Source organism: Paroedura picta, chromosome 1 (genome assembly GCF_049243985.1).
Source record: "Paroedura picta isolate Pp20150507F chromosome 1, Ppicta_v3.0, whole genome shotgun sequence".
Taxonomy (NCBI): domain Eukaryota; kingdom Metazoa; phylum Chordata; class Lepidosauria; order Squamata; family Gekkonidae; genus Paroedura; species Paroedura picta.
The window spans coordinates 151,114,051-151,141,606 of NC_135369.1; the positions used below are offsets into that span (position 1 = coordinate 151,114,051).

Consider the following 27,556-nt stretch of genomic DNA (forward strand, 5'->3'; position numbering starts at 1 on the left):
GCAGCCAGCTGGGTGACCTTGAGCTCACCAAAGCACTGATAAAGCTGTTCTGACCAAGCAGTGATATCAGGGCTCTCTCAGCCTCACCCCCCTCACAGGGTGTCTGTTGTGGGGAGAGGAAAGGGAAGGCGAATGTAAGCCACTTTGAGACTCTTTCAGGTAGAGAAAAGCGGCATATAAGAACCAACTCTTCTTCTTCTATTGATGAAGAGAAACAGCCATGTATAGAAAGAGAGAGAAACCTAATTATGCTAGCTGTGGTCAGCATTAATTCCTCTGTTGTTCAACTACTGTTCTGGAGGGAAGCAGTGAGGACATGTTCTCAACAAGCAAGAAGTCTCCCATTGAACCAATCAGGACACTGGAGGATTTTTTGAAAATCATCAGATATTTCCTATCTTGTCTATGCTAAATATACATCTCCTCCAATGCCCCCCGCAGGACGCATCTTATATTCTGCTCTATTATGCAAACTGTAGGTCTTTCATATTCCAGCATTTATGCTCTGTATTTCACATACACAGAGAATACAAGCCTCATTAGTTCTGGAAACACATTGAATGAAACAAATATTTTGTCAGCAATGTCTAAATATATCAAATTAGCCTTGCATTAGTTATGACTTACCTGCATTAGTCCATTGAAGCCTGTGTGTTTAGAGAGATGTCATTCTGCCTAGGATCCCACTCACCTGGGCAGTCTCACAGAAAGTAGTGGAACTTAAGGTAGTCATGACCAACTTTCTCCACTGGTTTCCACAACCATGTGGAATGCAGTCATGTGATCTAAAGCATGTTTATTTAAAACTAACTCCTGAATAAATAGCAGAGCAGTGAGCAGAAAGCAGGGGAGGAAATGGCTTGGAACCATTTAAACACCTGCTTTTTGCTCCCCATGGAAAACAGCAGGGAGCAAAAAGCAGGAGTTCAAACTTCAAATGATTCATGAACCAATAGATTCTGGATGGGGCTGCACTCTCCTTGAAGGAATAAGCCATAGTTGGGAAGGGTGGACCCAGACCTCTGCGGGATAAGCATGTGGCAGCCATGTTCCTTTTAGCAGCTTTGACTGGTTAGCCAATTATCACTTTTCCTGGGCAGAAAAAATGGTGCCACAGTGGTGCATTCTTTGTTACATATGGATTAGATTACTGCAGTGCACTTCGTCAATTGACAATTATTTGGAAACTTCAACCAGTGTAGAAAGCTGCAGCGAAGAGGAGCCATATTACTCCAGTCTTGACCCGTCTTCACTGGCTCCCAGTTTACCTCTGGGCACCCTTCAACATGTTGTGGATCTTCAGTGACCTATATGGCTTGGGGCCAACATATCTAGAGGACATTCTGCTCCCTTATGAACTAGCCTGACCACTACATCTCTGGAGGCCCTGCTTTGGGTACCCCTGTGTTCTGTGAGCATTTATTTATTTGTTTGTTTGTTTGTTTATTTATTTATTTGGCTTATTACTTGCCATTCTCAAACCAGTTTGTGGTGGGCTACAACTTGTCTGTATAAAAACCCAATAGACCCCATTAAAACCCAATAAAACCATTCGGACATAATATAGAAAAAATCCGATTCCTAAAACCATGGTGGTCCAACCCCCTACCCCCCTAAAACACTTATATAGGGAAGTGGGAAGAGGGAGCATTCTTTGGCATTCCCTCAGTGTTTTTCTATCTTTGGATGTGTTAAAAGCTTTGTCTGTAATTGCTTTAATGGTGAGAGGATTGGGGACGGTTGCTTTTAATGGTTTCAAAATGTGATGTTATTATGCATATTTTAAATTATTAGCCACCTTATAAAGGCAGAAAGGCAGGAATAAAATAAGTAAATAAAACTAAACTGCTCTCTACAAAGAAAAGAATCATTGGATTCTACAGCCAGCAGCTTAGGTCTGATTCTGTCCAGATACGTCCTGACTTCAATTAGAGAAGCCCTCCCATCACTGGTTACAGTTTAATACCTTCCAGTGGCTTTTCTTGGCAAGGAGGACACCTTGGCAACAGAGAGAAAGAGTAATTACGGTGGTTGGCGGCTATTTAACGGAACGGAGCCAAATGCAATTTGTTCTTAGTGGGGATTACCTTTCCTTGGGAAAGTACTAAATGTAAAGAAAGGTTTGATGGTGAAAAGTTTTTGTGCTAACTTTTCTATAATTCTATTCACAATCTTCCAATTTGAACAGAGTGCCTCTGGGTGTCGAAAGTTTCCTCCACACTGCAATGTGAAGTTAAGCATTTAAGCCTGATTTTTTTCACTGAAGATTAAACCTCACTGTTGAAACTGACAAGAAAGAAACTAATTACTATTACACAGATCTGACGCAAACACCTTTCTAACTATGTTGAAATGGAAACGCATTCCCCAATGGTGAAGCTTTTTTTACCCTTCTAAGAGTCAAAAGTGCTGGAAAATGCAGGATTCTTTAATTGCATGCCAAAATGGAGCTACCACCAAATGCACACTATAATAGCAGCTTGACACCAGCAGTGAATTTTATCTCTAATAGCTTTGTTTTGGGCACTAATCAAAATAGTCCTGGACAGTGGTTGGTATTGGTAACAGGAAGGCCCAAGAGTGCTGTAAGTAAAGAAGGAGAGTTGTTTTTTATATGCCACTTTTCTCTACCAGGAGGAGTCTCAAAGTGGCTTACAGTCACCTTCCCTTTCCTCTCCCCACAACAGACACCCTGTGAGGTGGGTGAGGCTGAGAGAGCCCTGATATCACTGTTCGGTCAGAGCAGCTTTATCAGTGCTGTGGTGAGCCCAAGGTCACCCAGCTGGCTGCAGGTGGGGGAACCAAAGAATCATACGCGGCTCACCAGATTAGAAGCCCAGCAAAATTTGAGCACCATAAAGGCCAACAAAGATTTATTCAAGGCATGAGCTTATGTGTGCATGCACATGAAATCTCACACTTTGAATAAATCTTTGTTGGTCTTAAAGATGCCATTGGACTCAAATTTTATGGTTCTACTTTAGACCGACATGCCTATCCACCTGAATCTATCTCAGATAGAAGCCACTACTGTTAACCACTACCCCAAGGAACAATGAATCAGGAGGGGGGAGAACCCCCACCACCTATCCTCTCCTCTCCCACCCTTCTCACAGTAGCTCAGGTATCCCAAACAACTGCATAGTTCTCTTCCTTTGTCCACCTGCATAGCCATACATTTCTCCCCAGCACCTGCCCAATTTGCCATTTTGTTCCTCTCCCATTTAAGAGAAACCTCTCCTAATTGGCTCCTCACACATCGATCTACCCCAAAGTTCCTTTCCAACCCCGACCTTGCCAGCTTTTGCTCCCTCCCCCCTTGTTTTTATATATCCATCCAATAGCCCATTTCTTCCCCCTCCCCTTTGCCATCTGCGGAGTTTTCCCTTCCCCAGACTGATCACCTGTTTTTTCTCTTCCTTTTATCCTCCTTTGGCTCTAGCACCTTGAATTATACCCATGAGCAGATTCTGCTGTCTTCTTCGGCAGCAGTTTAACCCACATTTTGTTTTATTTTTTTTAGTTTTTCAGGAAGCATCTGCCCTAACCCTGAGTGGTTCTCTTTGAAGATTTCTTTATCTGCACAGTGGCATCACCCACCACCATTTGATTTTGGGTGCCATTGCAACTCTAGGCAGCTGAGTAAATAACCATTGCCTTATGTCAGAGAGGAATCTAGAAGCGGTTGACATAAAATCTATATCAGTTTCCTAAAGCCAACTGAAGCATTTTAAATTTTACAACAATTTTTAAACTCCCCAGGATACTAGCATCTAAATCCCTCAATCTAGCAAAATGATGCTTGGTTGTTAGACCTTTTGCAGTACTTCTTTTCAAGGTCTTATAAACTCTCTCAGCTTTAAAAATGACATTGTAGCACTTGTTGCAGAGAAGAAGTTGGTTCTTATTATAAGCCGCTTTTTTCTACCCGAAGGAGGCTCAAAGCAGTTTACAGTCCCCTTCCCATTCCTCTCCCCACAACAGACGCCCTGTGAGGTGGGGGGGGGGCTGAGAGAGCCCTGATATTACTACCCGCTCAGAACAGCACTATCAGTGCTGTGGCAAGCCAAGGTCACCCAGCTGGTTGCAAGCTCGCCAGATTAGAAGTCCATACTCCCAACCACTGCACCAAGCTGGCATAGCCTTCCAACAAAGATTTACGTCTCATCATCAGTCTTGGACGAATGCAGATGGGCTCACTTTTTAACACTTACCCCCTTGCTGTGATGGGAGTGTTCTTAGATGTGCTGGTTGCCTGGTAGGACGTCCATAGCAGGTCACCCAGAAATCAGGGCAGCAGTCTACAGAAGCAGGAAGGCCCGAGGTGCAGAAGGCATCACAGTAGCAGGTGGCATTTCTGGCCTTATACCGAAAGCTGCAGCCATCATCCCTGGCTGGGCAGCAGCCTCGTAGTCTACAGTAACCTCCCCTGGATATTGTCCTTTTAGGTCTCCCTCTTGGAGAATTACTGCCATCTTCTTCAGCAGGGTAGTCTTTTAGCAGGAAATTACGTCTGGAGACAAATTGTTCCTTGAGGCAGCCCACAATAGTAAAGTAACATAAGAATAAAATCAGGATCTTGAGCCACATTCTTGAACGTTCAGCAGATGATTTCCAGGTTTTCTATATGGGATTTCACGTATTACTGAATGGAAATTTTACAAAACATATGCCTCTGCCCAGCATTGCTGCTAAAAGCCTTCATGATTCAGAAAGCAGAAAGTCAGAACACAAACTGGAAAAATAACGTTCTCTGTGATGTGGAAAACATGTGTATGTTAAACATTAGTCAGAGATGCTATAAAATGCCTTGTTTATGTAAGATAAAAAAAAACCCGTCATGTATTGTGAACCCAGATTACAAGCACACTCTCAGTGCAAATGAGCAAGAATCTTTTAAAGCCATTGAAGCTAAACAACTAAGCTTATGTGAAGAGGTAAGTCAATCATGTTTCTAGGAATAAATCAGGTTGGCTCTGCCACCCCTGTCAACAGAGGCATGGAACCCTTTTTGCACAAGGGGAGGGGGATTCACAGAAGGTGGGGTGGGGGAAGGGAAATTGGGCAGATAGCCAAAGGAGGACTAGTGACTCTTCCTCACCCACAGGGCTACCTAAACCATGACTTTGAGGGTTAATGGAAAGAGCATGGAAGTGCATAGCATTTCTGCTTTTATATGTAGGTCTATAGTGGGAGGAGAGAATCTTCCCATAGCCCTTTGCTTTCTGCTGGTGGAAGCAGAAAAGATAAGAATAATATCAGAGTCTTTTACCTTTGCAGGTGCACATCTGGGGGAAATCAGTCCTGGGGGCATTGCCATGATGCTCACTGACACCTTTCCTGGTGCCTACCTAGTTTCTTTAGAAAGCAGGCCAGGCCAAGGGGGGCTTTTGTTCAGAAAGGCTATTGGTGATCTGACTGTGCAAAGTTTTTAAAAGTTGCTTGAGCAGCAGCTGCCACCACCACCACCACCACCACCACACAAGGGTCTTCACTGTGTGACTGATGGTAAGATATGGCAGCCATTTTGTGACTGGCTCCACCTACTACAGTATCCATTTTGTGGCTGTGCCCGCCACCATCTATCAGATTTCCAAAGGCTCATAAAGGTTGGGAACCCCTGGCCTACTACTAGCCTTAAAATACATAGAACTTCTAGTATGCCCCCCCCCCTTTCTGGCTAGAAAATATGGTACTTAAGTCTGAAAGGGGGAACATTTTATGGAGGATTTCAGTCTTTTGATAGATCTCATGGAGATTAGCTCTAGGCTCTGCATTTTTCTGAATTAATCCCCCCCAAAGAAGTAGACTCGTATCAATGCACTGAATGAGCACATGGCATATGTAGATCCTTTGTGTTTTGCCTCAAGCCACATCTGTTTCCACGTTAAGATTAGGCTGAGGGCTCAGGTCACATGCCAAATGATTTGGAATGTCAGAGCCCTTACTGGATACAACTTCTATACTCAGCAGCTGAGGCAACCCAGGCGGAACCTTAGAACTGCAATGACTTACTCATGAGTAAACATTCCCCAGGCAGAGGCTTTTCCTGGGCACCCTGGTTCCCAGAGGGCCAGCAGTGGGGCTGTTTCTGGGCCTCCTGCAGCTCCCCAGCTCCAGAAGGCATGCAGAAGCTGCCCTAGCTCCCTCCATATTCTCTGAGTTGAGAGGCCATGGCAACTTTCTGGAAGCCAGGCAAGCTATGAGGGTGGCTCCTCTTCCAGCCAGCAAACGTCTGAAACCAGCAGGCAGTTGGAGGTGGAGTGCTGATCCCTTGTTAAGCTCTTCCTAGCTGAAGGGTGACTCCTGATTGGGGCTAAACAACCAGGGCTGGCCATTCCTGGATGAGGGCCATCACTTACACATGAGTAAACATTCCCAAGGCAGAGGCATTTCCTCAACACCCTGGATCCCAGAGGGCTGGCAGGGGAAAAATTTCTGAGCCTTCTGCAGCCCCCCACCTCCCAAAGGCTCACAGAGGCTGCCCCAGCTCCCTTCCATGTTCCTCAAATTAAAAGAGGCTAGGACAACTTACTGGCAACATGCTCTAGGGCTGGCTCCTCTTTCATCCAGCAAACTTCTTGACAATGGCAGGAAGATAGAGGTGAGGAGTTGATTCCTTATTAAGCCTTTCTTGGCTGAGGGCTGCCTCCTGATTGGGTCTTAACTATCTGGGCAGGCCATTCCTGGCTGAGGGCCAATCAGGAGACACAGAAGCACCATGAGGCCAATCAGGTAGTGGGTGAGTTGTCAGTTTGGATTTTATAAGGTTTATTGATAGTCCCATCGCCATCAAGCACCAGGTATTGGCTCTGAACATGACAATTACCGTATTTGCCGGCGACCCCGGCAAATACGACCCCTCAACATTTCCACTCAAAATACAGAGTTTGTTACATTACATTATAGTACTATGGGCAGCTATGTCTATCCCAACTGAAGTGCACCTGGCGTATAGGTCGACCCCCCTACTTGGAGGCATGGTTTTCAGAGGGGGGAAAGTAGTCTTATACGCCAGCAAATACTGTAAGTGGTCTGGAACCAAATTGTGTTTTGTCCAAAATAGATTACATATGCAAGGATGGTCTAGTATGGAATGGAAGTTAATGTTTCATTGTCATGTAATACTCCAAGGGTCCATGATCCCTGACACTTGAGGAGCCTTAGCAAGTTTTGAGGTTTATATAGAACACCCTTACTATTAAGGAGTTGCTGTGAGAAAAACAGCATGATATAATGGTTACAGAAATGGACTAGGATCTGGAACACTCAGATTCAAATCCCCGCTCTGCTGTGAAAGTTTGCTGGGTGATTGTAGGCTAGTTACAATCTCAGCATAACCCATTTTGCAGAGTTGTTGTGAAAAGGATATAATGGAGGAAATCGCTGTCCACAAATGTGGACAATCATTTTTGAGCCATACAGTCATGGATATAAATCTTTCTGAAACAATCATATCTTGGTGACCTCCACCACCGTGTATCTATCCATCTCCTGCCATCCATCCACCTATGTCTGGATCTCTTGTGGTTTAAAAAGAGGGTAAGTCAAGCCCCATCGAGGAGGAAATCTGGCTTCGGGCCATGACATGTCCAAGAGGAAAGTTGCTTTCCTTGCATGATTTCTCTAGCCATAATGCTCTCCGATTTGAGGAGGGAGGGAAATCTGCTTGGAGCAAATGGCATGGTCAGTCTACTTCTGTATTCCTCATCAAATGTGTTGGTTACCATTAACAGCATTTAAATGGGTAGTTTTAACATGGATCTTTTACATTATATCTAATTTGGCATGCAGAACCTCAGAATCTTCATACTTTTGTTCATAATTCTAATGGGGGGGGGGGACTTCCAATGTTCTGCATCTTCCTGAAATCATGGTAGCAGCGTTAGGAATCATGATTTACAAGACACCGGGCATTTTAGATGCCCATTAACTCACATTCTGTTCTCTGAGTTCTGGTATATTACATTAATTTTGTGATTTGGGCTGTTGCCAGCAAGTAATGGGATGTGTTCAATAAATTCACCAAAGGACACTCCCCCACTCCCCAAAAATTGTAAATTGCTGCAGTATCGTCAGGATCCTCACTCTTGTTTTGGGAATTAAGAGATAAGCCCACAGTGGGGCAGTGCAGCCATGATTTGTCAGTTCCAAGAGAGTTGGACTGCTTGTATAGCAGACAGTCCATAATGCATTTAACCAGAAGGGTGAGAACCTGAGTATTATTATTATTTATTTATTATTTATTTGATTTGTATGACCGCCGCTCTCGGAAACCGGCTCGCGGCGGTTCACAACATTTTAATACAATACAATATATTAATCATTAAAATTCCCCATTAAAACCCCATTAAAACAATGACTAAGTCACAATGATGGCGATTAAAACTATTCCCGTACAGGCCCACTGGATGAGCAGAAGGGAACGGAGGATAATTGGGCATAGGGTGGAACACTCTGGGGAACCAGGTCAGTTTAGTACTGGTCTCCCCCCTCCGGGGAGAGGGGTCCGATCTTAGCCCCGGGCCATCACCCGGCCTTAGACAAACGCCTGGCGGAAGAGCTCCGTTTTGCAGGCTCTGCGGAACTCAGAGAGCTCCGACAGGGCCCGCAGCTCTTCAGGGAGCTCATTCCACCAGGTAGGGGCCAGGACCGAAAAGGCCCTGGCCCTTGTCGAGGCCAGGCGTGCCTCCCGGGGTCCTGGGATCATCAGCAGATTCTTACCCGCAGAGCGAAGTGCCCTGCGGGGGGCATAAGGAGATAGGCGGTCCCTCAAGTATGCAGGACCCAAGCCGCGTATAGTCTTAAAGGTTAGTACCAAAACCTTGAACCTGATCCGGAAACAAACTGGCAACCAGTGCAGCTGCTTCAGCAGAGGCTGAACATGGGACCTCCAAGATGATTTAGTGAGGACCCGTGCAGCTGCATTCTGTACCAGCTGTAACTTCCGGGTTAGAGACAAGGGTAGGCCCGCGTAGAGCGAGTTACAGAAGTCTAATCTAGAAGTAACCGTTGCATGGATCACAGTGGCCAGGTGTTCCGGGGGCAGGTAGGGCGCTAGTAGCCGAGCTTGGCGTAGATGGAGAAACGCCGTCCGGGCTACCTTAGTGACCTGGGCCTCCATGGAAAGTGAGGCATCCAGAATCACTCCCAAATTCCTGGCTTGGGGCACAGATGACAATTGTACCCCGTCCAGGCAGGGAAGACGCGCTTCCTGTTCCTGCTCCCTTCGGCCTAGCCAAAGGACCTCCGTCTTGGAGGGGTTGAGTCTCAGGCGGCTCTTCCTGATCCATCCAGCCACTGCTTCCAAACAACTGGCGAATTTTTCTGGGGGGAGATCTGGCCGGCCATCCATCAAGAGATAGAGCTGGGTATCATCAGCGTACTGGTGACACCCAAGCCCATAACTCCGTACCAGCTGAGCCAGGGGACGCATATAGATATTAAATAACGTGGGGGAGAGCACCGCTCCCTGTGGCACCCCACATGGGAGTGCAAAGGAGTCGGATAACTCCTCCCCCACAGCGACCCTCTGTGATCTGTTCTCTAGAAAGGAGGATAGCCATTTAAGAGCCACCCTTCCAATCCCAGTATCAGCGAGGCGGTGAACCAAGAGCTCGTGGTCAACCACATCAAATGCGGCTGACAGGTCTAATAGCACGAGAATGGCCGACCCGCCCCGGTCCAGCTGGCGCCGGAGATCATCTGTCAGGGCGACCAGCACAGTCTCCACCCCATGGCCAGGACGGAAGCCAGACTGGTATGGATCAAGGGCCGAAGTTTCCTCCAAAAATGCTAGGAGCTGGTCCGCGGCGGCCCTCTCAACCACCTTGCCCAGGAATGCAAGATGCGATACCGGGCGGTAGCTGGCGGGGTCCCGCGGATTCAGCGATGGTTTTTTCAGAAGAGGGCGAACCACTGCCTCCTTGAGCCGCTGAGGGAATTCTCCCGATGTAAGGGAGAGGTTTATAATCTCCCTCAGGGGAACACCTATCCGTGGGTCGCTGATCTTAAGCAACCACGACGGACAGGGATCAAGGGGGCAAGTGGTCGCCCTCACCGACCCTAGCAATTTGTCCACTTCGGATAAAGAGAGCCGCCTGAAGCCATCAAACCTGATCCCCCGTAACGGCCACGGAGCTTCTAGTTCACGAACTGTATCAACTGTGGCAGTAAGGTCACGACGGAGCGACAAGATCTTATCCGCAAAATAGCTCGCAAAAGCCTCGCAGCCTAGTTCCAATTGACTACTATTTTGATGCCCTCCTTCGAGGGCAGTAAGGGTCCGAACTATCCTAAATAATTGGGCTGGGCGAGAGCTAGCGGACGCGATTTCCGCAGCAAAGTAGTCACACTTTGCCGCTTTCACCGCCATCTCATACGCCCTCATAAGCGTGCGATGAGATGTTCTTGTAGCTTCGTCGCGGGTCTTCCGCCACACTCGCTCTAGCCGTCTCACCTCCCTCTTCCTCTCCCGAAGCTCCGCGGTAAACCACGGGGCCTGCTTGAGGCGAGGGCGGAGAGGGCGCTCAGGAGCTATCTCGTCAATGGCGGCCAACAGGCGGGACTGCCAGTCCTCCACCAAGGCCTCCAACGAGACACCGGAGGGCATCGGGTCCCGCAGAGCATTCAGGAATCCTTCGGATTCCATAAGTCTCCGTGGGCGGACTAAAATGCGTCCGTCACCCAAACAGGGGAGGGGTGGCATCCGTAGGCGAGCCTTCAGGGTATGGTGGTCAGACCACGGAACGATGTTGTTAGCCACCAGATCGATCTCAACACCAGCACCAAAGATCAGATCCAGGGTGTGGCCAGCCTGATGAGTGGGACCAGCAACAAATTGCGAGAACCCCAGTGTCGCCATGGCCGACACCAGGTCCAGGCCAAGTCCTGGAGCCGACGAATCCGCATGGACATTAAAGTCCCCCAAAATTAATAATTTGGGGAACTGCAATGTCCAGGCGGCCGCCGCCTCCAGCAGGCCCAGCAGGGCATCGGGCGGCGCAGTGGGTGAACGGTACACCGCCCAGATGGCCACGTTCTCGACCGATTCCCACGTCAGGCCGACACATTCAACTCCTGGGATCGATGGTGCTGGGAGAGCCCTGAAGGCATAGCTGTCCCGGACTAGGATCGCCACCCCACCCCCCCTACCATGGAGCCGGGGCTGATGGAGGACCGAGAAGCCGGGTGGCGCAAGATCTTTAAGGGCGACTGTTTCACCTTCGCGCACCCAGCTCTCGGTGATGCACGCCAGGTCTACCCCATGCCCTGCGAAATAGTCCCGCAGGGTTGAGGATTTGTTCTTGATCGACCTGGCGTTGCATAGCATCAGCACCGGCTCCGCCCTAGCCCTCTCTCCTACAGATTTGGGGATGGGACGGAGGTTTGAAGGACAGCGAGCACATCGACCAGGCCACCTACCGTGTTTCCACGGTCGGGGCCTTTCTGGACCTGCGTGTGCCGCTCTCCCCCTATTATTGAACCTCCTCCCACCGCCATACCTCCCTTGGCCCAGAAGTGCTGGAATAATTCTCCCAGGTTGGGTTATAACCCCCTCTCCCCTTCCATGCCCACTCTGTCGTTCCTGTCTGGCAGACCATGCCATGTCTAGCCACGTCCAGTAGTGCCCTGTATATTGGCCCCAACCTTATCTAATTGCTGCAATACTTTGGGTAGAGCGGCTGTAGCTCCTCCCTCTCACTGGCCCTAACCAATCTAACTAATCTAATTTAACCTAGCTGCTACCAATTCCCTCCCTAACCCACCCTAACCTCACCCTCCCTACACAGCCCCCTACAAAAATCCCCCCTAGCCCACCCAACCCAACCTGACACCTAACAGCTGGTCTAACCTCACAGAGGAGAGGATCTGCCAGATCCCGCCTTTCGGGGCTCTCTAGCTTCCCCTCTCCCCCACAACTCCACTTAAGGCCACTCCAGCCGCCCTAATAATTTTCTCCCAGCATCTCCCACAGCTCCAACAACAGCTATCAGATTTTTTGGCTGTACTAGTTCTTCTTTATCCCAGAAGAATCTTTGTCGCCACAAGAGGGCGCCAAGGAACAAGTTCTTCCTCAGTTCCTCTCGGTCTATGACGCAGCAAGCTGAACTCTGGCAATCTACCAGTTCAGGCAGAAGAGACTCAGTTCCAGCCAGCCGAAGGATCTTAAAGGGGGAGGATGGTAAATTCAAGGTCCCCCTTTGTCTCAGCTGTCGCGGCTCACTCCTTTTCCCCTCCAAATCGCCGCCAAAAATTCCTTCCGTCCCAGGATCAAGTTGAGCAGTCCGATGTTCTTTGTCTTTTCTCCCTGCTGACCCAGTGCTCTGAACGCTGTGCCTCTGCCCGGCGCTGCCGGGTTGGAGTAACTCCCACTTCAGGCACTGGGCAAAGTTATTTCCGAAGCTCTCATGAGCCCCTTGCAGGGAGACCGTCTCTCTCAGAGCTCCATAGACTCTCTTCAAGATCGAAGGAGGTGAGTTTACATTCCTCATTCTGTCCGGGCGTCATAAAACTTTCCCCGGGAGGGAACCGGCAAGAAGAAATAGGGGGGAGGAGGGCACTGTAATACCTTGGTGGTGTAATTTGCCTCCAGGAACCGGCCCAATAACTCTTCCAGACGGGTTGATAGCACTCTCCCACGGTCCACGCCAGAGTCTCCCAGCAATGATGTTAGTCGGCCGGGGAATAAAGACGCAAGCCCGTGGTCTCCGTGTCCTGGAAGGCCTGGAAGGCCTGGAATACAGTCAGCTGATCTCCCCTTCTCCTTGCCTATTTCTCGCAGTCCGAGTTAGTAAGGTCCACTGGGTGCCTAGATAGTAATAGGCTCCCTAAGTTGCAGAATAAAAACGAAGGGGGAGGGAATAATTCCCTCTCCCTAGCTAAAAAAAGCCAGGGACGGGCAGAGCAAAAGCTCCGGTGTCCGTCCTCGTCGCCATCTTGTTTTGAATGTCAATGCCAGGCAAACTTAATTTTGAATGTTTTGCTTACATATAAATCAAATCCCAGATCCTTAATATTGTTGTTTGAGGTCCAGCTTGAAGATGGTGCCAAGCAGCATTGTAGCTACAGCTGCCAGGCTCCAGATGGGGCCCAGAGTTTCCACAAAATTACAATTGATCTGCAGATGACAGGGGTCAGTTCTCATAGAGAAAAATGGCAGTGCCAGAGGGTGGAATTTAGGGCATCATATCCCTGCTAGAGCCTCTTGTGGCGCACAGTGTTAAGGCAGCAGACATGCAGTCTGAAAACTCTGCCCATGAGGCTGGGAGTTCAATCCCAGCAGCTGGCTGAAGGCTGACTCAGCCTTCCATCCTTCCGAGGTCGGTAAAATGAGTACCCAGCTTGCTGCTGGGGGGGGTAAACGGTAATGACTGGGGAAGGCACTGGCAAACCACCCCGTATTGAGTCTGCCATGAAAACACTGGAGGGCGTCACCCCAAGGGTCAGACATGACTCGGTGATTGCACAGGGGATACCTTTACCTTTTACCCCTGCTAGCTCCCCCCTTCCCAATTGCCACCCCCCTCCAGGCATCTTCAGATATTTCAGAACCCAGAGTTGGCAACTTTGATTGCAACTGCATAGTAGCTGCTTGTACTGTAGGGTCATGATTTGGTCTGGACTTTCGTGCCTTTTCTTTTTTGTTTTCTATGCAAACAGCACGTGCCAGGGACACCGCGCTGCAAAACGGTGTGAGATGCATCCCTTTAAGTAGGTTTTAAAAGCCCCCCCCCCCCCGAAAAAAACAGATCTGGGAGAAAGGAAGTAAACTGCCACGACCCACTGAAGAACATGCCGGTGTCAATGTAGCTGGATCCAGACAGCTTGGTGGCCATTGATGGACAGAGGTACACCAGAGGAGTAAGTTTCAGCACAAACTGTACGTGATTTTCTTTTCTTTCTAACAATATATATTTGTTTAATTGGAGCAGCAGCAGCAGCACTGCCAGGCACAATGCTCCTCTCAGGGAGCCAGCAGCTGGGAATAAACAATCAAACACATTTGAGATGAAAACAGCTTATCGTGAGCAGATGAGCTAAACTAATGGGTAATCACAGAACCCCAATGGAATTGTTGTTCCTGCAAACATACAAAGGAAGGGAGAAAAAAAACCCTCTGGGAGTAGAGATCATGATGGTATTGTTTGGTTTCTCACTTCTTTTAGATGCATCTCGATAGGTCCAGCAAAATCAGAAAAATCCATTAGCAAGCTGTTCATGTTACTAATTAAACCCTGGCTTTTAATGCGATTTCTTTTCAAAATATCAATAAAGAACACTTAAAAAAACATTTTAGACTCAAATGCTTAACATCCCGATTATACATATTAGCAGATTTTCATTTGCATACTGTTTGTCACAAAGACTGATTATGCACGGGGCAGACTGCCTGAGATGGCGGCAACAGAGTTTCGGGGCAAATCTCCGATTATACCTGACAGCTGCTATCCCGGGCACCACCGAGCCCAGGCCCGGGTCTGACCTAGGCCCTTCTTGGAGTGGCCACAGGCACTGGTGAGGGCTAGGTCAGGCTGGCCTCGTGCATAATTGGAGGCCCAGCTCGTCCCCCAACCTATGGCGATGGCTCTTGCCCCTGTCAACTCTGCGGAACCGTGGAGCTGAATGGGGAGTCCCCCCACCCCCACCCTGGTGGGAGAGCAGCATGCCGCTCCCTGCCATCATGCAGTGGGGGCCCTCTGATCCCTCCCCTGCTGCTGCTGCCTCCGGGCAGCATATCGGGCTTTCCACCCAGCGTTTTTTGCGTATATGCACAAAATGCCAGGACAATCCATGTACGCCGGGGGAGTCCCTCCCCTGTGCCCACGTGGAAAGTGCCGGGGCATGCCGCCCCAACGCAATGCCCAGCAGCAACCCATCATGGCTGCTGCTGTGCGTAATGGGTCAGAGAATGAAATACATAACCCTGAATTCGAGGGAAGCCAAACTGAGCATGGAAAGAGGAACCACTGACTCTGATCAAGAATCAGTCACTCTGAACACTGCTGGCCCACTGCTTGACCAAAGACAAAATTCAGGCTCCTTTCCTCTCCAAAGTCTGCTCCTACCGACCTTCCGATCCAGACCATTTGCTCTCTGGATATGCCATTCCTTGTCATTAGCAGTACATGAAATGGCTGCACCAATATTAAAGAAATATGCTTTCAAAAACCAGTTGAGGACCTGGGTCACTGGATGTAATTTCAAGTCGAGAGAATTGAAATAAAATATTCTGAAGGTGAAAACTGAAGTTTAAGGTAGGTGGAAATCTGCTAAGCATATTAGAGAGAAGAATGGGGCCCTTCCATTTCAGCACACCAATTTCCTGATATTGTCAGGGGGGGAAGATCCACAAATAATATATGGAAAGGAGAAAATTAGTATTGGTATACTCTTGCAGCAATCATTGTGAACAATTTGAGAAGGTCTTGAAAGTAAACACTGCTTTTATGTAGCTCATACTCATGACATATTGAATGCTCTTAGGAGGCAGGCAGCTTGGCTTCTCTGTCAGATTCTCAAGGAGGTCCACTGAAATTCTTCCTCCACATTGAAGCTCACTGGGTAACAGAAGAACAGAAGAAGAGCTTTGCTGGATCAGACTAGTCCAAAATCCTGTCACACACAGTGGCCACTAGTTCCTCTGGAAGGCCAGCAATAGGGCATAGAGGCAGAGGCCTGCCCTTCATGTTGTCTCCTGGCACTGGGATACAACGGATGACTGTCTCTGAACTTGGAGGCTCTTTAGACCTATCCATGAATCTATCTAGTCCCTTTTTAAAGCTGTCTGTGCTCTAGCAGTGAATTCCACAGTTCTTCTCCTCCACCCCCCTTTTTTTAGGAAGGGGGGGTAGGAAGGGGATTTTATTATTGTGCCACCATGCTGTGATATTTTTAAGTCTTTTAATGGGAGTTTTAATGGGTTTTTAAGACACTGTAACCCGCCACGAGCCATTTGGGAGTGGCGGGAAATAAATCGAAATAATAATAATAATAATAATAATAATAATAATAATAATAATAATAATAATAATAATAATAATAATTCCATAGTTATGATTTGCTGGGGTGTTGAATTCTAAATGTAGACTCCAGATTTGTGTCTGGCATTCTGCATATGTGGTTTTCTCCAATCACTGGGCGCTATTGTTATTGCATATTGGCATTGTAACTTGATCCTGTTCAAATTGTTAAAATATATATGGAGAGGAGAAGTGTGTGGGTGGGAGAAGAGGCAAATAGTAGGTGGAGCTGACACCTATCTATGATGACATCACCGGAGGCAGGAATGGAGGAGGAAGCAGACTTGAATCCTGAGCTCCCTCATTGGATAATAGCAAATTGCCTTCCAGGGGGAGGGGGAGAAATTGTGATTTCTGAGAATTATCAAACTCTGTAGCAAACATATAGCATTCAGATCTGCTGATTTGTCTCTCTGTGTAAAGATTTCCTTTTGTCCCTCCCGAGCCTACTACCTATCAGCTTCACTGGATGCCCACAAGTTGAAGTCATTTTCTCTCACTTTGTCAACTCTCTCCATCTTCTGTATCATTTTATAAACTGCTATCAAGCCCCCTGCAGTCATCTCTTTTCTAAACCTTTCCTATAGAGGTCCTCCAATTCTGTAACTGCCCATTGGTTCCCACTTTTTGTTTCCTTGCATTTAACCAGTCTTTAATCCTGAAGAGAACTAGGCCTCTTATCCCATGGCTGCTAAGTTTACTCTGGAGTCTTTGGTAGGATAACTTGTCCAAGGCCTTTTCAAAGTCCAAGTATATAATGTCTACTGGGTCACTGCTGTCTACAGGCTCATTCACTTCCTCAAAGAACTCCAAAAGGTTGGTGAGGCAGGACTTCCTTTTACAGAAGACATGCTGATTTTCTCTCAGCAGCCTAAACATTCTTTGATTATGGTTATGGGACAGGCATTATGCTCTGATTTCCTCATTCCCATATAACTCCCTTTTTAAAAATCGGTGTAACATTTGCCACTCTCCTGTCTTCTGGTAGACTGGCTAAATTTAGTGATAGGTTACATATATGGGGTTAGTAGATTTTACATCTGAGTTCCGTAAGAACTTTTGGGTGTATTCCATTAAGACCTGGAGACTTATCAGCTTTTTGTTTTCCCAGACTAGAACTTCATCTCTGGTCACCTCAGTTTAACTCAGTTCTTCAGACTGGTTGGCAGATTTTAAATACGCAAGAGAGGAGCGAAACATCAAGCTGCTTAAAAGAATAAAATAGTTTTATTTAGAAGAGAAACAATTTTGTATAGAAAGAGAGGAAAGAGAAAGGCTCCTAAATGTTCTTCATTCTGTCTGTTCAGGAGGCAAGCACGGTGGAAGTGGGCTCAAAGGAGCAGGGAGTCTCCAATTGAGCCAATTGGGATACAGGAGGAGCATATTTGAAAAACATCAGCAAGTAACTAATCTAAATATACTAGCTGCATATCTCCTCTGATGCCCTCTACAAGATATTCTTCTCATGCTGCTGAATCATGCATACTACAGATCTTGCATATTCCAACTAAGATTCTCTTCCTGAAAATAGTGGTTGTGACATGGGTGTATGCCTCACACATTCCACAGTGAACACAGAACAAAAAAAAAAAGCCATCTCTGCCATCTCCCCATCTTCCTTTAGCAATCCTATGATGCCTTAGTCATCCAAAGGTCCAACCGCTTCTCTGGCTGCTCTCCTGCTTTGCATATATTTAAATACATGTTTGTTGTTTGTCTTGATGCTTTTAGCAACCTGCTCCTCATATTCCCTTTTCACATGCCTAAGTATTGACCTACAGTGCAGTCCCTTCGGTTCAAGTTATTAGGGACAGATCTTCCACTTTACATTTTATAGTTTCGTTGACTAGTGCTGTTAACTATACAGGCATTCTTTTATACTTGCTGGTGCCTTTCCTAACCTGTGGCATGCATTTTAACTGGGCTTCGTTTAGTGCAGCTTTAAAGAGTTTCCAAGTGCCCTCTAGGGATTTAACTCCCATGTTTCTGTTTCACCTTCTTTTCTACTATTCCCATTTATTTATTGTAAAGGTCACTCTTTTGAAATCAAATGTTATCTTGGGCCAGTTATTCTTACTCAATCTAATCTAGTTGAGGATAAAATTGGGAATATATAACAGATCATAAAAGGTGCTTTAAATTGGAGAAGAAGTAGCATAAATAAGTAATGTACAGATTAATATTGTAACTGAAATCTCTCTCTTGGCAATAATCTGTTTGAAAAGGCTTGAAAACTGGGATTCACTAGGCATAATCTAAAAACACCAATAGTATCAATAGTATTTATGACAACCCAAGTTTTTACAAATTCTGAATAAGTTTTCATACTTCCCAGGAAAAAAAGGCAAAACAAAAAAGGAGGGAGGAGAGGGAAGTTGAAAATGATGGAAAACTCATTCATCAGATTTCTGCAGTCTTCAGATGGAACAGGATATTTTATGCAGACTGATTTTGCATAATCATTCCCAAGAAGTGCTCTACACTATATTTCAACTTTATTCCTTTTCAAAATAGAAGCGGCTTTCTCAAACAAGCAGCTATTTTACTTTGCCCAATCTATTAGACGTTTATCACACACTTTGGGAGATGGTTATCGACCTTTCCCTGGATCATTTCAACTTGTGAGGCTCTTGCACTGCCATGATCCTGACTGCCATTTCAGCACAGTGTCGTGAACTACCAATTCACTGCAATTGAGAGAGGGGTAGCAGCTACAACACTTTGGTTCATTTCTGCACTGGATTTCATGCCAGCATTGTGCTGACTGGTAAGCATCCTCCACAACTGGCATCTTAAAGTGTATCTGGAAAAGAAAAGCAATAGCACATTATATTGTATTTTTGGTCTACTTTATACGGGTATTATAAATGAGAAACCTTCAATGGATTTTAAAGGGTATATCTCTGTTTTGGATTGATTTGTTAGTTAATTAAAGTCTCTTAATAAGATGAAGAAAAATGTAGTTAGAATTAATATTTTAATATTAGTTATGCTTCAAAGCCATTTATTAGCAATTAGAATGCAAATAAAGCATGATTTATTTAAGGAACAAAACATAATACCTATTCTAGCTATTAGAATGTATCACAGTGGCAGTTTATGTAGTATACAGGGATAAGAAATTAAGTCAAATAAGGACACAGTGTCTAATTAACCTTGTGGGATTTGTTGCTGTATGTTATAACAGCTGCTAAATGTTTCAATGGGAGGGGAGAGGTCATGCTACAGCTTGATTTCATCAGAATTTAGAAGCCAACCAGGGTCAGTAGTTGGATGGGAGACCACCAAGGAAAACTCTACATAGAAAGGCAATGGCAAAGCACCTCTCTGCTTCTCACATTCCTTGAAAGCCCCTTACTGGGATCACCATAGCTCTGTTGGAGCGACATAGCCCTTATGTAGGTAACAGTTTTATCGACACTTGGATGTCAGCCATGAGAAACAACACGGCAAATATCCAAGTGCGTTCATGATACCTCTCTCTCAGGTACTAGAGGTTAACAGTACAAAATGTGTATGCAAATATTATTTGTTGATGTTCTTGCTATGCTATATATTCATTCAGTTTCCTTTTCCATTGGTTCCAAATGGTAGCATATTTCCAGTTTAAGATTTTTCTTGTTCATTGCAATGAATTCTTTAGGAGCCTCTTGCTGAATAGACCCTGCTGGTCAAGTTTCATGTATTTGGAAGAACGAGTCCCTGCTTTATAGGCAAGAAAAGGCAAATCATATATAAGGCATGAATGATTTAGACTCATTCTTGTTGACTGGGGCTGCTTTCCTCTTTCGCCATAGACAACCATGCCTCCAAAAATACTACCCCCATGTTGAGGACAACAGTCCTCTGTCGAAGTCCTGGAGCAGTGTGGGAATCTGCAGTAGAAGGGGAGAACTGAAGGGATTGCCTATGCCTCCTCTGACTGTGGCAATGTCCTTCCAGTGGTGGAAAATAGCCATTTTTGATGATTTATTGATTCAACTAGAAATTAATCCCGCTGTATAAAAAATACAGCGGGTGCTAGCGGGCAGTGGGTGGGTGCGGGAGGTCTTCCCCCCCCTGGCCGGCCCCCCCCCCGGGAGGAAAGGAAGGCAGGCAGGAAGGCAGGCAGGCCTAGAGAAAGGGAGAAAGAGAGAGTGGGGGAGAGAGAGAAAGGGAGAGAGAAGACTAAGCGATGGGAGAAAGAATGGAAGAAAGGCAGAAGAGAAATGGATGGATGGGAGGGAGAAACGAGATAAAAGGATGAATCATAGAATCATAGAGTTGGAAGGGGCCATACAGGCCATCTAGTCCAACCCCCTGCTCAACGCAGGATTAGCCCTAAGCATCCTAAAGCCTCCAAGAAAAGTGTGTATCCAACCTTTGCTTGAAGACTTCCAGTGAGGGGGAGCTCACCACCTGCTTAGGCAGCCTATTCCACTGCTGAACTACTCTGACTGTGAAAAACTTTTTCCTGATATCTAGCCTATATCGTTGTACTTGAAGTTTAAACCCATTACTGCGTGTCCTCTCCTCTGCAGCCAGCAGAAACAGCATCCTGCCCTCCTCCAAGTGACAACCTTTCAAATACTTAAAGAGGGCTATCATGTCCCCTCTCAACCTCCTTTTCTCCAGGCTGAACATTCCCAAGTCCCTCAACCTATCTTCATAGGGCTTGGTCCCTTGGCCCCAGATCATCTTCGTTGCTCTCCTCTGTACCCTTTCAATTTTATCTACGTCCTTCTTGAAGTGAGGCCTCCAGAACTGCACATAGTACTCCAGGTGTGGTCTGATGGGTGGATGGATGGATGGATGGACAGAAGGAAGGGAGGGAGGGAGGGAGGGAGGGAGGGAAGGAAGGAAGGAAGGAAGGAAGGAAGGAAGAAAGAAAGGCAGAAAGAGAGCAAGGGAGAGAAAGAGGCAGAGAGAGAGAGGCAGCAAGGAGAGAGAGAAATGGAGGAAAGCAGGAAGGAAGGTGGGAAGGCAGGAAGGTGGGAAGGAATGAAGGTGCAATGAATGGGGATGAGGCGGGGAGGGGAGGGGGAAGGGTCTGCTGGGCGAGTAGGGGGAGTGAGTAATGAGGGGGGGGGGCAGCAGGGGAAGAGTCCAGGGTAGAGATGGGTGGCTGGGTGGGTGTTTGGGGGGGGGAAGTGGCCCTAGTCTCGGGTCGGCCCCCCCAGCCTCCTCCCAATGGATACGGGGACTGTGGCCGACTGTGAAGCGGCAGGGCTGTCCCTTTAGCCGGACCTAGCCCCCCAGCTGCCCCCCGCGTGACGTTGGGGCCTTAGCCTGGCCAAATAGTCAGTCCCGCCTTGTCCGTGACGTGGTGAGGCTGTCCCTTTGGATGGGCCGAGGCCTTCCCCCCCGGCTGCCACCTCCCAGATTTCCATAAACTTTTCTGCACAGGTAATAGGGTTGTACAGTACAAATTGATTCACAAACATACCTGGATATATGCTTGGGAACAATGGTTTATACTGTTGCTATAGTAAAAAGGACCCTATTATGTGATTTTTGCACTATGTGTCCTGTCAATATGTCAGCTACTCTTCGGTTCTTTCTGGGAATCCTATAATGGTAATGCAGTAGTCATTGAATGTCCCATTTTGTTCATTTTCCTGCCTCACTATGCATAACCCGCCTTGAGTCCCTGTGAGGAAAGCAGATTATAAGTAATATAAATGATAAAATAATACCTGGGGGGAAACCCTTGTGGGCAACAAACCCTATAAGTTAAAGATAGAACAAATGTACTAATTTGTTGATGAAAAGTATTAAGCACCTAAGAGGTGACATCAACAATTAAACAAACCGGGCTGTAGGTGACGTGCAAGGCCTACACCTGAGACTTTGGAGAGCAGCTACCAGTCGGATAGACTACTGCACTTGATGGACCAATGGTTTGATTCAGCACAAAGGAGCTTTGTGTGTTCAAACACCACTTCCCTATAAATATACATGTAAGGCTTGCTTATCAATAATTGTAATTATGTCTTTACCTTAATTGGGTTTGGCAGGATAATCCCCTGGGTCTCCTCTGAGTAGGGAAGAAGCCTCGCTGTGAGGGAATGCATTGTCTTCAAAACTTCCTCTGCTTCGATCTTTGTTTTCCTGGTGGGGTAGCAGGTCTGCCTTGCTTTGTACTCGAGCAGAGTGAAGCTGTGAAAATTGGAATTTCAAAAGGATGCTGTTATATTGAACACAACGCAGAGACATTTCGGTTTGCTTTTGAAAGTGAAAATCCAGCCTTCAAAATTCAATCAGGGGAAAAAATGAATAGGCTTAAATAGCCATATTTTCTGAGGCAAAGCACTCCTTGATCTCCCCCAGGGTAATAGCTCCGTTGCATCTTGCAGGTGTTACTAGCTGGGCCTTCAAGGCCCTTATCATCTTCAAGGCCAAATAATGAATGAGATGATTGACTCATCCCAGGAAACTGCAAACCGCAGGATGGGAAGGGGGAGAATCAGGAGAGATGAAGTCATTTTCCCGAAGGCTCCATTGAAACCATGTCCTGATTGGTTGGTCACCATAGTCTGATCTCATCGGGCCTAAAAGCTATAACTAGACTGAGATCCAAAAAGAGAAGCTAGCTTAGATTCTGAGGGGACTAAAAGCCTATAGCTATGATCTGTTGATTTGCAAAAGGACAGTGACTTAGAGAACGCTTGAGCTGAGGTCTGTGATTTCATTACCATAAGCTTGTGCCATCTACAAGCCCTGGATGTGTTTGTTCAGCTAGAATTTCTGGGCACCTTGACATTTTACCTACTACTTGTTGAAATGAAAACACTGAAGATTTATCATGCCAGAGCTGTCTTCTTGTATGCATCTTCACACAGCCAGGAATATGTGGAGTATTCCACACCTGGAAAACACTAGCTGGCACAGCATTGGCAGTGCCCTACACATTTTTATGGAGTTCCAAGCACAAGGACACCCACGAGTCAATCTGGGAGAGCTGCCTCTGTGACAAGATTATTCCATAATAGACCAAGGAATGTAACAGACTGCAAATCTACATTAAATCATCATCATCATTAATTGATTCGTTAATATTCATTCCATTTTACAGAGCAAACACAAAAGAGAAATCTTGACTTGCAATGTAAAATTCAAGACAGGGAAGGAAGGGACGAAGAAGAGCATTAATGTGAGAAGAATATGAATTCATGCTGGACTATAGAATAACATAACTTTTTAAAATTTAAGTAGTCAGCTCTGCATATTGAGCTTCCCTTAACTCCACCCTCCAAATTTCTAATTCTCATGGGATGAAGGGCATAAAATTAAAATGCATATTTAGGGTCTCAGCACCTAGGGTTGCCAAATCTGGATGGGAAATACCTGAAGGCTTTGAGGGTGGTGGTGGGGGTGAGCAGGATTTGGGGCAGGGAGAGACCTCAGTAGAGTATAACGCTATGGAGTCTACCCTTCAAAGCAGCCACGTTCTCTGGGGGAACTGATCTCGTTAGTCAGGAGATGAGCTGTAATTCCAGGAGATTCCTAGCAGCACCCCAATATCCTAACGTACTCATGATTCTTCAACTGCTTGGACAAATTCCTGGGCTGAGGTAGGTTTCCTACAATGGCCCTTGAAGCCCAGCTTTTAAATTCATGGGGAAGCATACTGCATATCAGGAGCAACGACTGCTCAAATCAAGCCAATCAGTCGCAACACTAAATCAGAAACATTTGAAATATAACTTCATATAAGAGTAATATTATTAGACTGTCTCTTACTTTGGACAATAGAACTGAGGGCTCTGGGCAACCAGAATTCAGAAGCTTGCTCAGAGCTCAACATGAGGCAGCTCAGAAACCTTTCAATATCAGCCATGGTGAAACCTTAGAACACAGGGAAGCCAGTGTAGCTAAAGGTGTAAACATTCAAGGAGAGTTTGTCACTGGGTGGTTTTGTTGTGATTTAATTTGAGGGTATTGTAGCTGCAGAAATGGGCAGCCATGGGTGAAGCAACCAAGGCATTGCACCTTCATCCCTACAAGAAAAGGTTAAAGAGTTTAGGACTTTACAGTTTAGGGAAAAAAACAATTGAAGGGGAGAGGAATGATAGAGGTTGATAAAATCATGCATGGTGTGAGCAAATGGATAGAGAGAACTTTTCCTCCCCCTCTCTCAACGAGGGCATAGTAATGGCTGCTAGTTTAGTTGGTTTTAAAAGAAATCGGACAAATTCACGGAGGGTTAGTCCAATAATGCCCATTAGCCTTAATGACTAAATAGAATTCCATCTACAGAGGCAGTAAATAACTTAATGGGCAACAGGAGGAAGCTTTTTCCTCTGAGTGCTGCTTGTAGGCGTTCCAGGGGTCACTAATAAGCCACTGTGTGAAACAGGAAGCTGATCTTGATGGACCATTGGTCTGACAGAGTATGGTTGCTCTTACATTCCTAATTGCAGGAAAGATAACCTGGAGATTTTCTAAACAAGCAAACATGTTATGATTCTCCTACACTGAGCAATCCCTGCAAGATCTTACATATTTGAGATCAGAGATCATGGGGTTTGTCTTTTGGAAAGATGGCAGCTCCTTCACCACTCTCTCTTTTTTATACATTTCTTATCTCTGCTATTTTTCCTTTGACTTTGCAGACTCACGATGCCTGTCAAAGGGGGTTAACTAGGATAAACAACTTTGGGACATGGATAAATGTTGCTGATCCCAGACTGATGCAGGCCAGAAAACCCAGCTCCCATTTTCCTATGACAGAAATAAGATTTGGGATTCTCCCTTAAACCAAATCAGGGTAAGAGGTTTTAGGCCAAATGGCATCTCTCAATGATAGTGAATAGTAACTTGTAAACAGGAAACATCTTGTTCTGTTAAATGAAGCACCTTTTGCCATCTTCACTGATTTCTTCTGGACCACTGGTTTTACCCTCTATGCAGGGAGCCCACAAAAACACACCATGTTTCATAACCTTGCATGCATTTAGAAACCCAAAAGTCATTACCTCTTTGGAGCTGAGTGCTTCATTTTCTGGAATAGGCACTATTGGATGAGTGGGCTGCAAAGGGTTGAAATGTCATGAACACATGTGTGGCACAAGTAGCTCAAACTGACATGCAATGAAAAATTTGACATATTGAAATTCAGGCCAATGTGATAACTGTTGAGTTTTTCAAAAAGGTCTCCTTTTTGTTCATCTGACACTGGTGAAACCTATTATTAGAAAAATGTCCTTAGGATAATCAATTTCCTGGTACAGAGATCCAGGGAGTGTGAGTGTACAGTACAGCTCTGTACACTGAATTACGCACTTATACACATCATGGACATACATATCTGAGGGTCAGGCTACCAGATGCCAGAACTGCCGAGAGCCACTATGGGCCCCTTGGCAAAGATTCCATCCCCCCCCCCCCCTATAACCCAGAACGAAGTATCATAACAAAGGAAATAAATAAATAAAAACTTGCTGCACAGGTGCTGGGTGGAACTAAAGGAAAAAACAAACTGGTGAAGGTAACGACCTTTTTAGGAGGCAGCATCCTGGCAAGAATTGTCATTTGTCCTGGTTGGTCTTGCCTAGGTCCAATGACAACTTGGCTGATTCGTTTAGCAGGATATGATCAGCAGACATGTTCCCTAAGCCTCCTAATAAACGTTGCTAAAACAGACCTTGAGTGCTTTTATTACCGTGCTCTGCCTTCCCTGCAACCTTAGCGGCTGCAGAAAATCAGAAAAAAGTAAATGCATTCTGTGACCTGCAGCATGACTTGGGCTTCAGGGGCCCTCCAGCTGAATGAGGCCCCCAAATTTTGCCCCCTCCGTCCCCCTCTCTCAGCAGCTCTGCTTGATGCTGGGCTAAGAGAGAGAAGGAGGAACATAGCAACAATGCTCCAAAATAATTCCTCCTTCCCACATGACTATTAAATATTAGTAGAAATGAATGCTGTACTCAATGATATCATTAGGATGGGTACTACTGAAAATTAAGCACAGTCAACTTCTGTGTTCTCTTTCTTGTGTGTGTGTATGGAGGGAACAATATGTTGGAAATGACTGCCTCTGGGTAGGAGCCCTGGACTTTGGTGGTGGGGTCCCATCCAAAAGCTAACCAGGGCCAGTTTCTGAGATCTGATGAGATGAGGCTAGCCTGGGCCATCCAGGCCACAGCATAGTTCTATTCTAATCCACGCCAACACATAAATTGCATTTGGGGGGATGGCTGGATAAATTGTAGTGTTCTGTATTTCCCCCTTCTAGAATAGAATCTAGATCTGGGGAATGGAAATATGCCTTTCAAATCACCCTGGAGCTGAAATTCATGTAAGCACTGGCCAGGACAGGGATAATTGCTGCAAACTTTCTCCCAATTCCAGCGTGCTACTTAATCGCCCAGCAGCAAATTATATCTTAGCTATGAGAAAAAATTGCGCTGCATTCAGAAACTCTGTGGATGTGGAAAATAAACCTCCCCCCAAAAACTTTAGGCATCAAAAATCAAGCTCACTCCTAAATGAATGGATTCATTTTATAATATGTTTCTTGGTCACAAAGAAATATGTAAGAATGTTTGGATGGGTGTTGGAATCTAGCTTTCACCTTTCCTGTACTTAATTCTGAATTTGGTACTAGAGGTGGATTGTTAAATATAAAGATTACAGCCATGCACAGAAGACACAATCTTTTCTTACAAACTTGTAGAAACGTCAACATTTGCAGGGAAAAAAAACATACATTCTTAAAGCAATAAGGGGAGATTTTAAAATGTTGGGACCTCACTAGATTTACTCATGAGATCTCTGCAGCCATTTTGGATTGTCCAGGCAGCTCTGGTAATCCCAAATGCCTGCTGTAGCTTTACTTCAACATGAGGTTAACTGGTAAAAGGAGGATTGGGCGAGAGAGAGAGAGAGAGAGAGAGAGAGAGAGAGAGAGAGAGAGAGAGAGAGAGAGAGAGAGAGAGAGAGAGAGAGAGAGAGAGAGAGAAAGAAAGAAAGAAAGAAAGAAAGAAAGAAAGAAAGAAAGAAAGAAAGAAAGAAAGAAAGAAAATTAAACAGGGAGCAGCAATGGTAAAGAAAAGTGGCAGGTGAGAGATAAGAGGTAAGAGAGAAGGAAGGAATCAGGAAAAGAGCAAAGCTCTACAAGATGAGATTGAGAAGGAAGGAGGAAAAATAAGTTGGAAATAACAGGGTTTGAGTCCTCATGGATTATCTACTAGTATAAATAGAATATTGGAAAGATTCAGTTTGCCATATCTTGTCCAAATATTATCTTATGTGCTTCCTACTTCTAAGCCAGAAGATATTTCAAGAGCAGAAGTATTGTTTAAGCTTATATAGGGTAGGGTGGGGATAGAAGCTTGCTATTTTCTTTTATACTAGCCTCAGAATTAACTAGGGTTGTGCGATTTGGCCGCTTCGGCGGCCGTTCCCTCTGGGCGCAGCCAGCACCACGGGGGGGGGGGAAGGGCGGTGCCGGCAGCGGCGTGACAGCGGGCGCAACCATGCAGGCGCGGAATTCCTAGAATTAACATTGTATATGTTATATACCTGCATATACCTAATCATTCAAAGATGGTGAA

At 45.9% G+C, this 27,556-nt stretch overlaps 2 protein-coding genes across 7 annotated transcripts in view; both read right to left on the reverse strand.

Moving 5' to 3' along the window:
- The window catches only part of TINAG (tubulointerstitial nephritis antigen), a 41,163-nt gene extending 36,420 nt beyond the window's left edge, over window positions 1-4,743 (reverse strand). The window contains exon 1 of the mRNA XM_077308766.1: window positions 4,215-4,743. Coding sequence (XP_077164881.1) covers window positions 4,215-4,590 — 376 coding nt within the window. The 5' untranslated portion in view covers window positions 4,591-4,743. The remainder of the gene's footprint in view (window positions 1-4,214) is intronic.
- Window positions 4,744-17,230: 12,487 nt separating this feature from the next.
- Window positions 17,231-27,556, reverse strand: part of MLIP (muscular LMNA interacting protein) — an 87,359-nt gene continuing 77,033 nt past the window's right edge. For all 6 annotated transcript variants that reach the window (XM_077308790.1, XM_077308821.1, XM_077308813.1 and 3 more), the window contains 3 exons: window positions 24,980-25,033; window positions 22,001-22,160; window positions 17,231-18,825 (listed from right to left, as the gene is read on the reverse strand). In XM_077308790.1, coding sequence (XP_077164905.1) covers window positions 22,002-22,160; window positions 24,980-25,033 — 213 coding nt within the window. In that variant the 3' untranslated portion in view covers window positions 17,231-18,825; window position 22,001. The remainder of the gene's footprint in view (window positions 18,826-22,000; window positions 22,161-24,979; window positions 25,034-27,556) is intronic.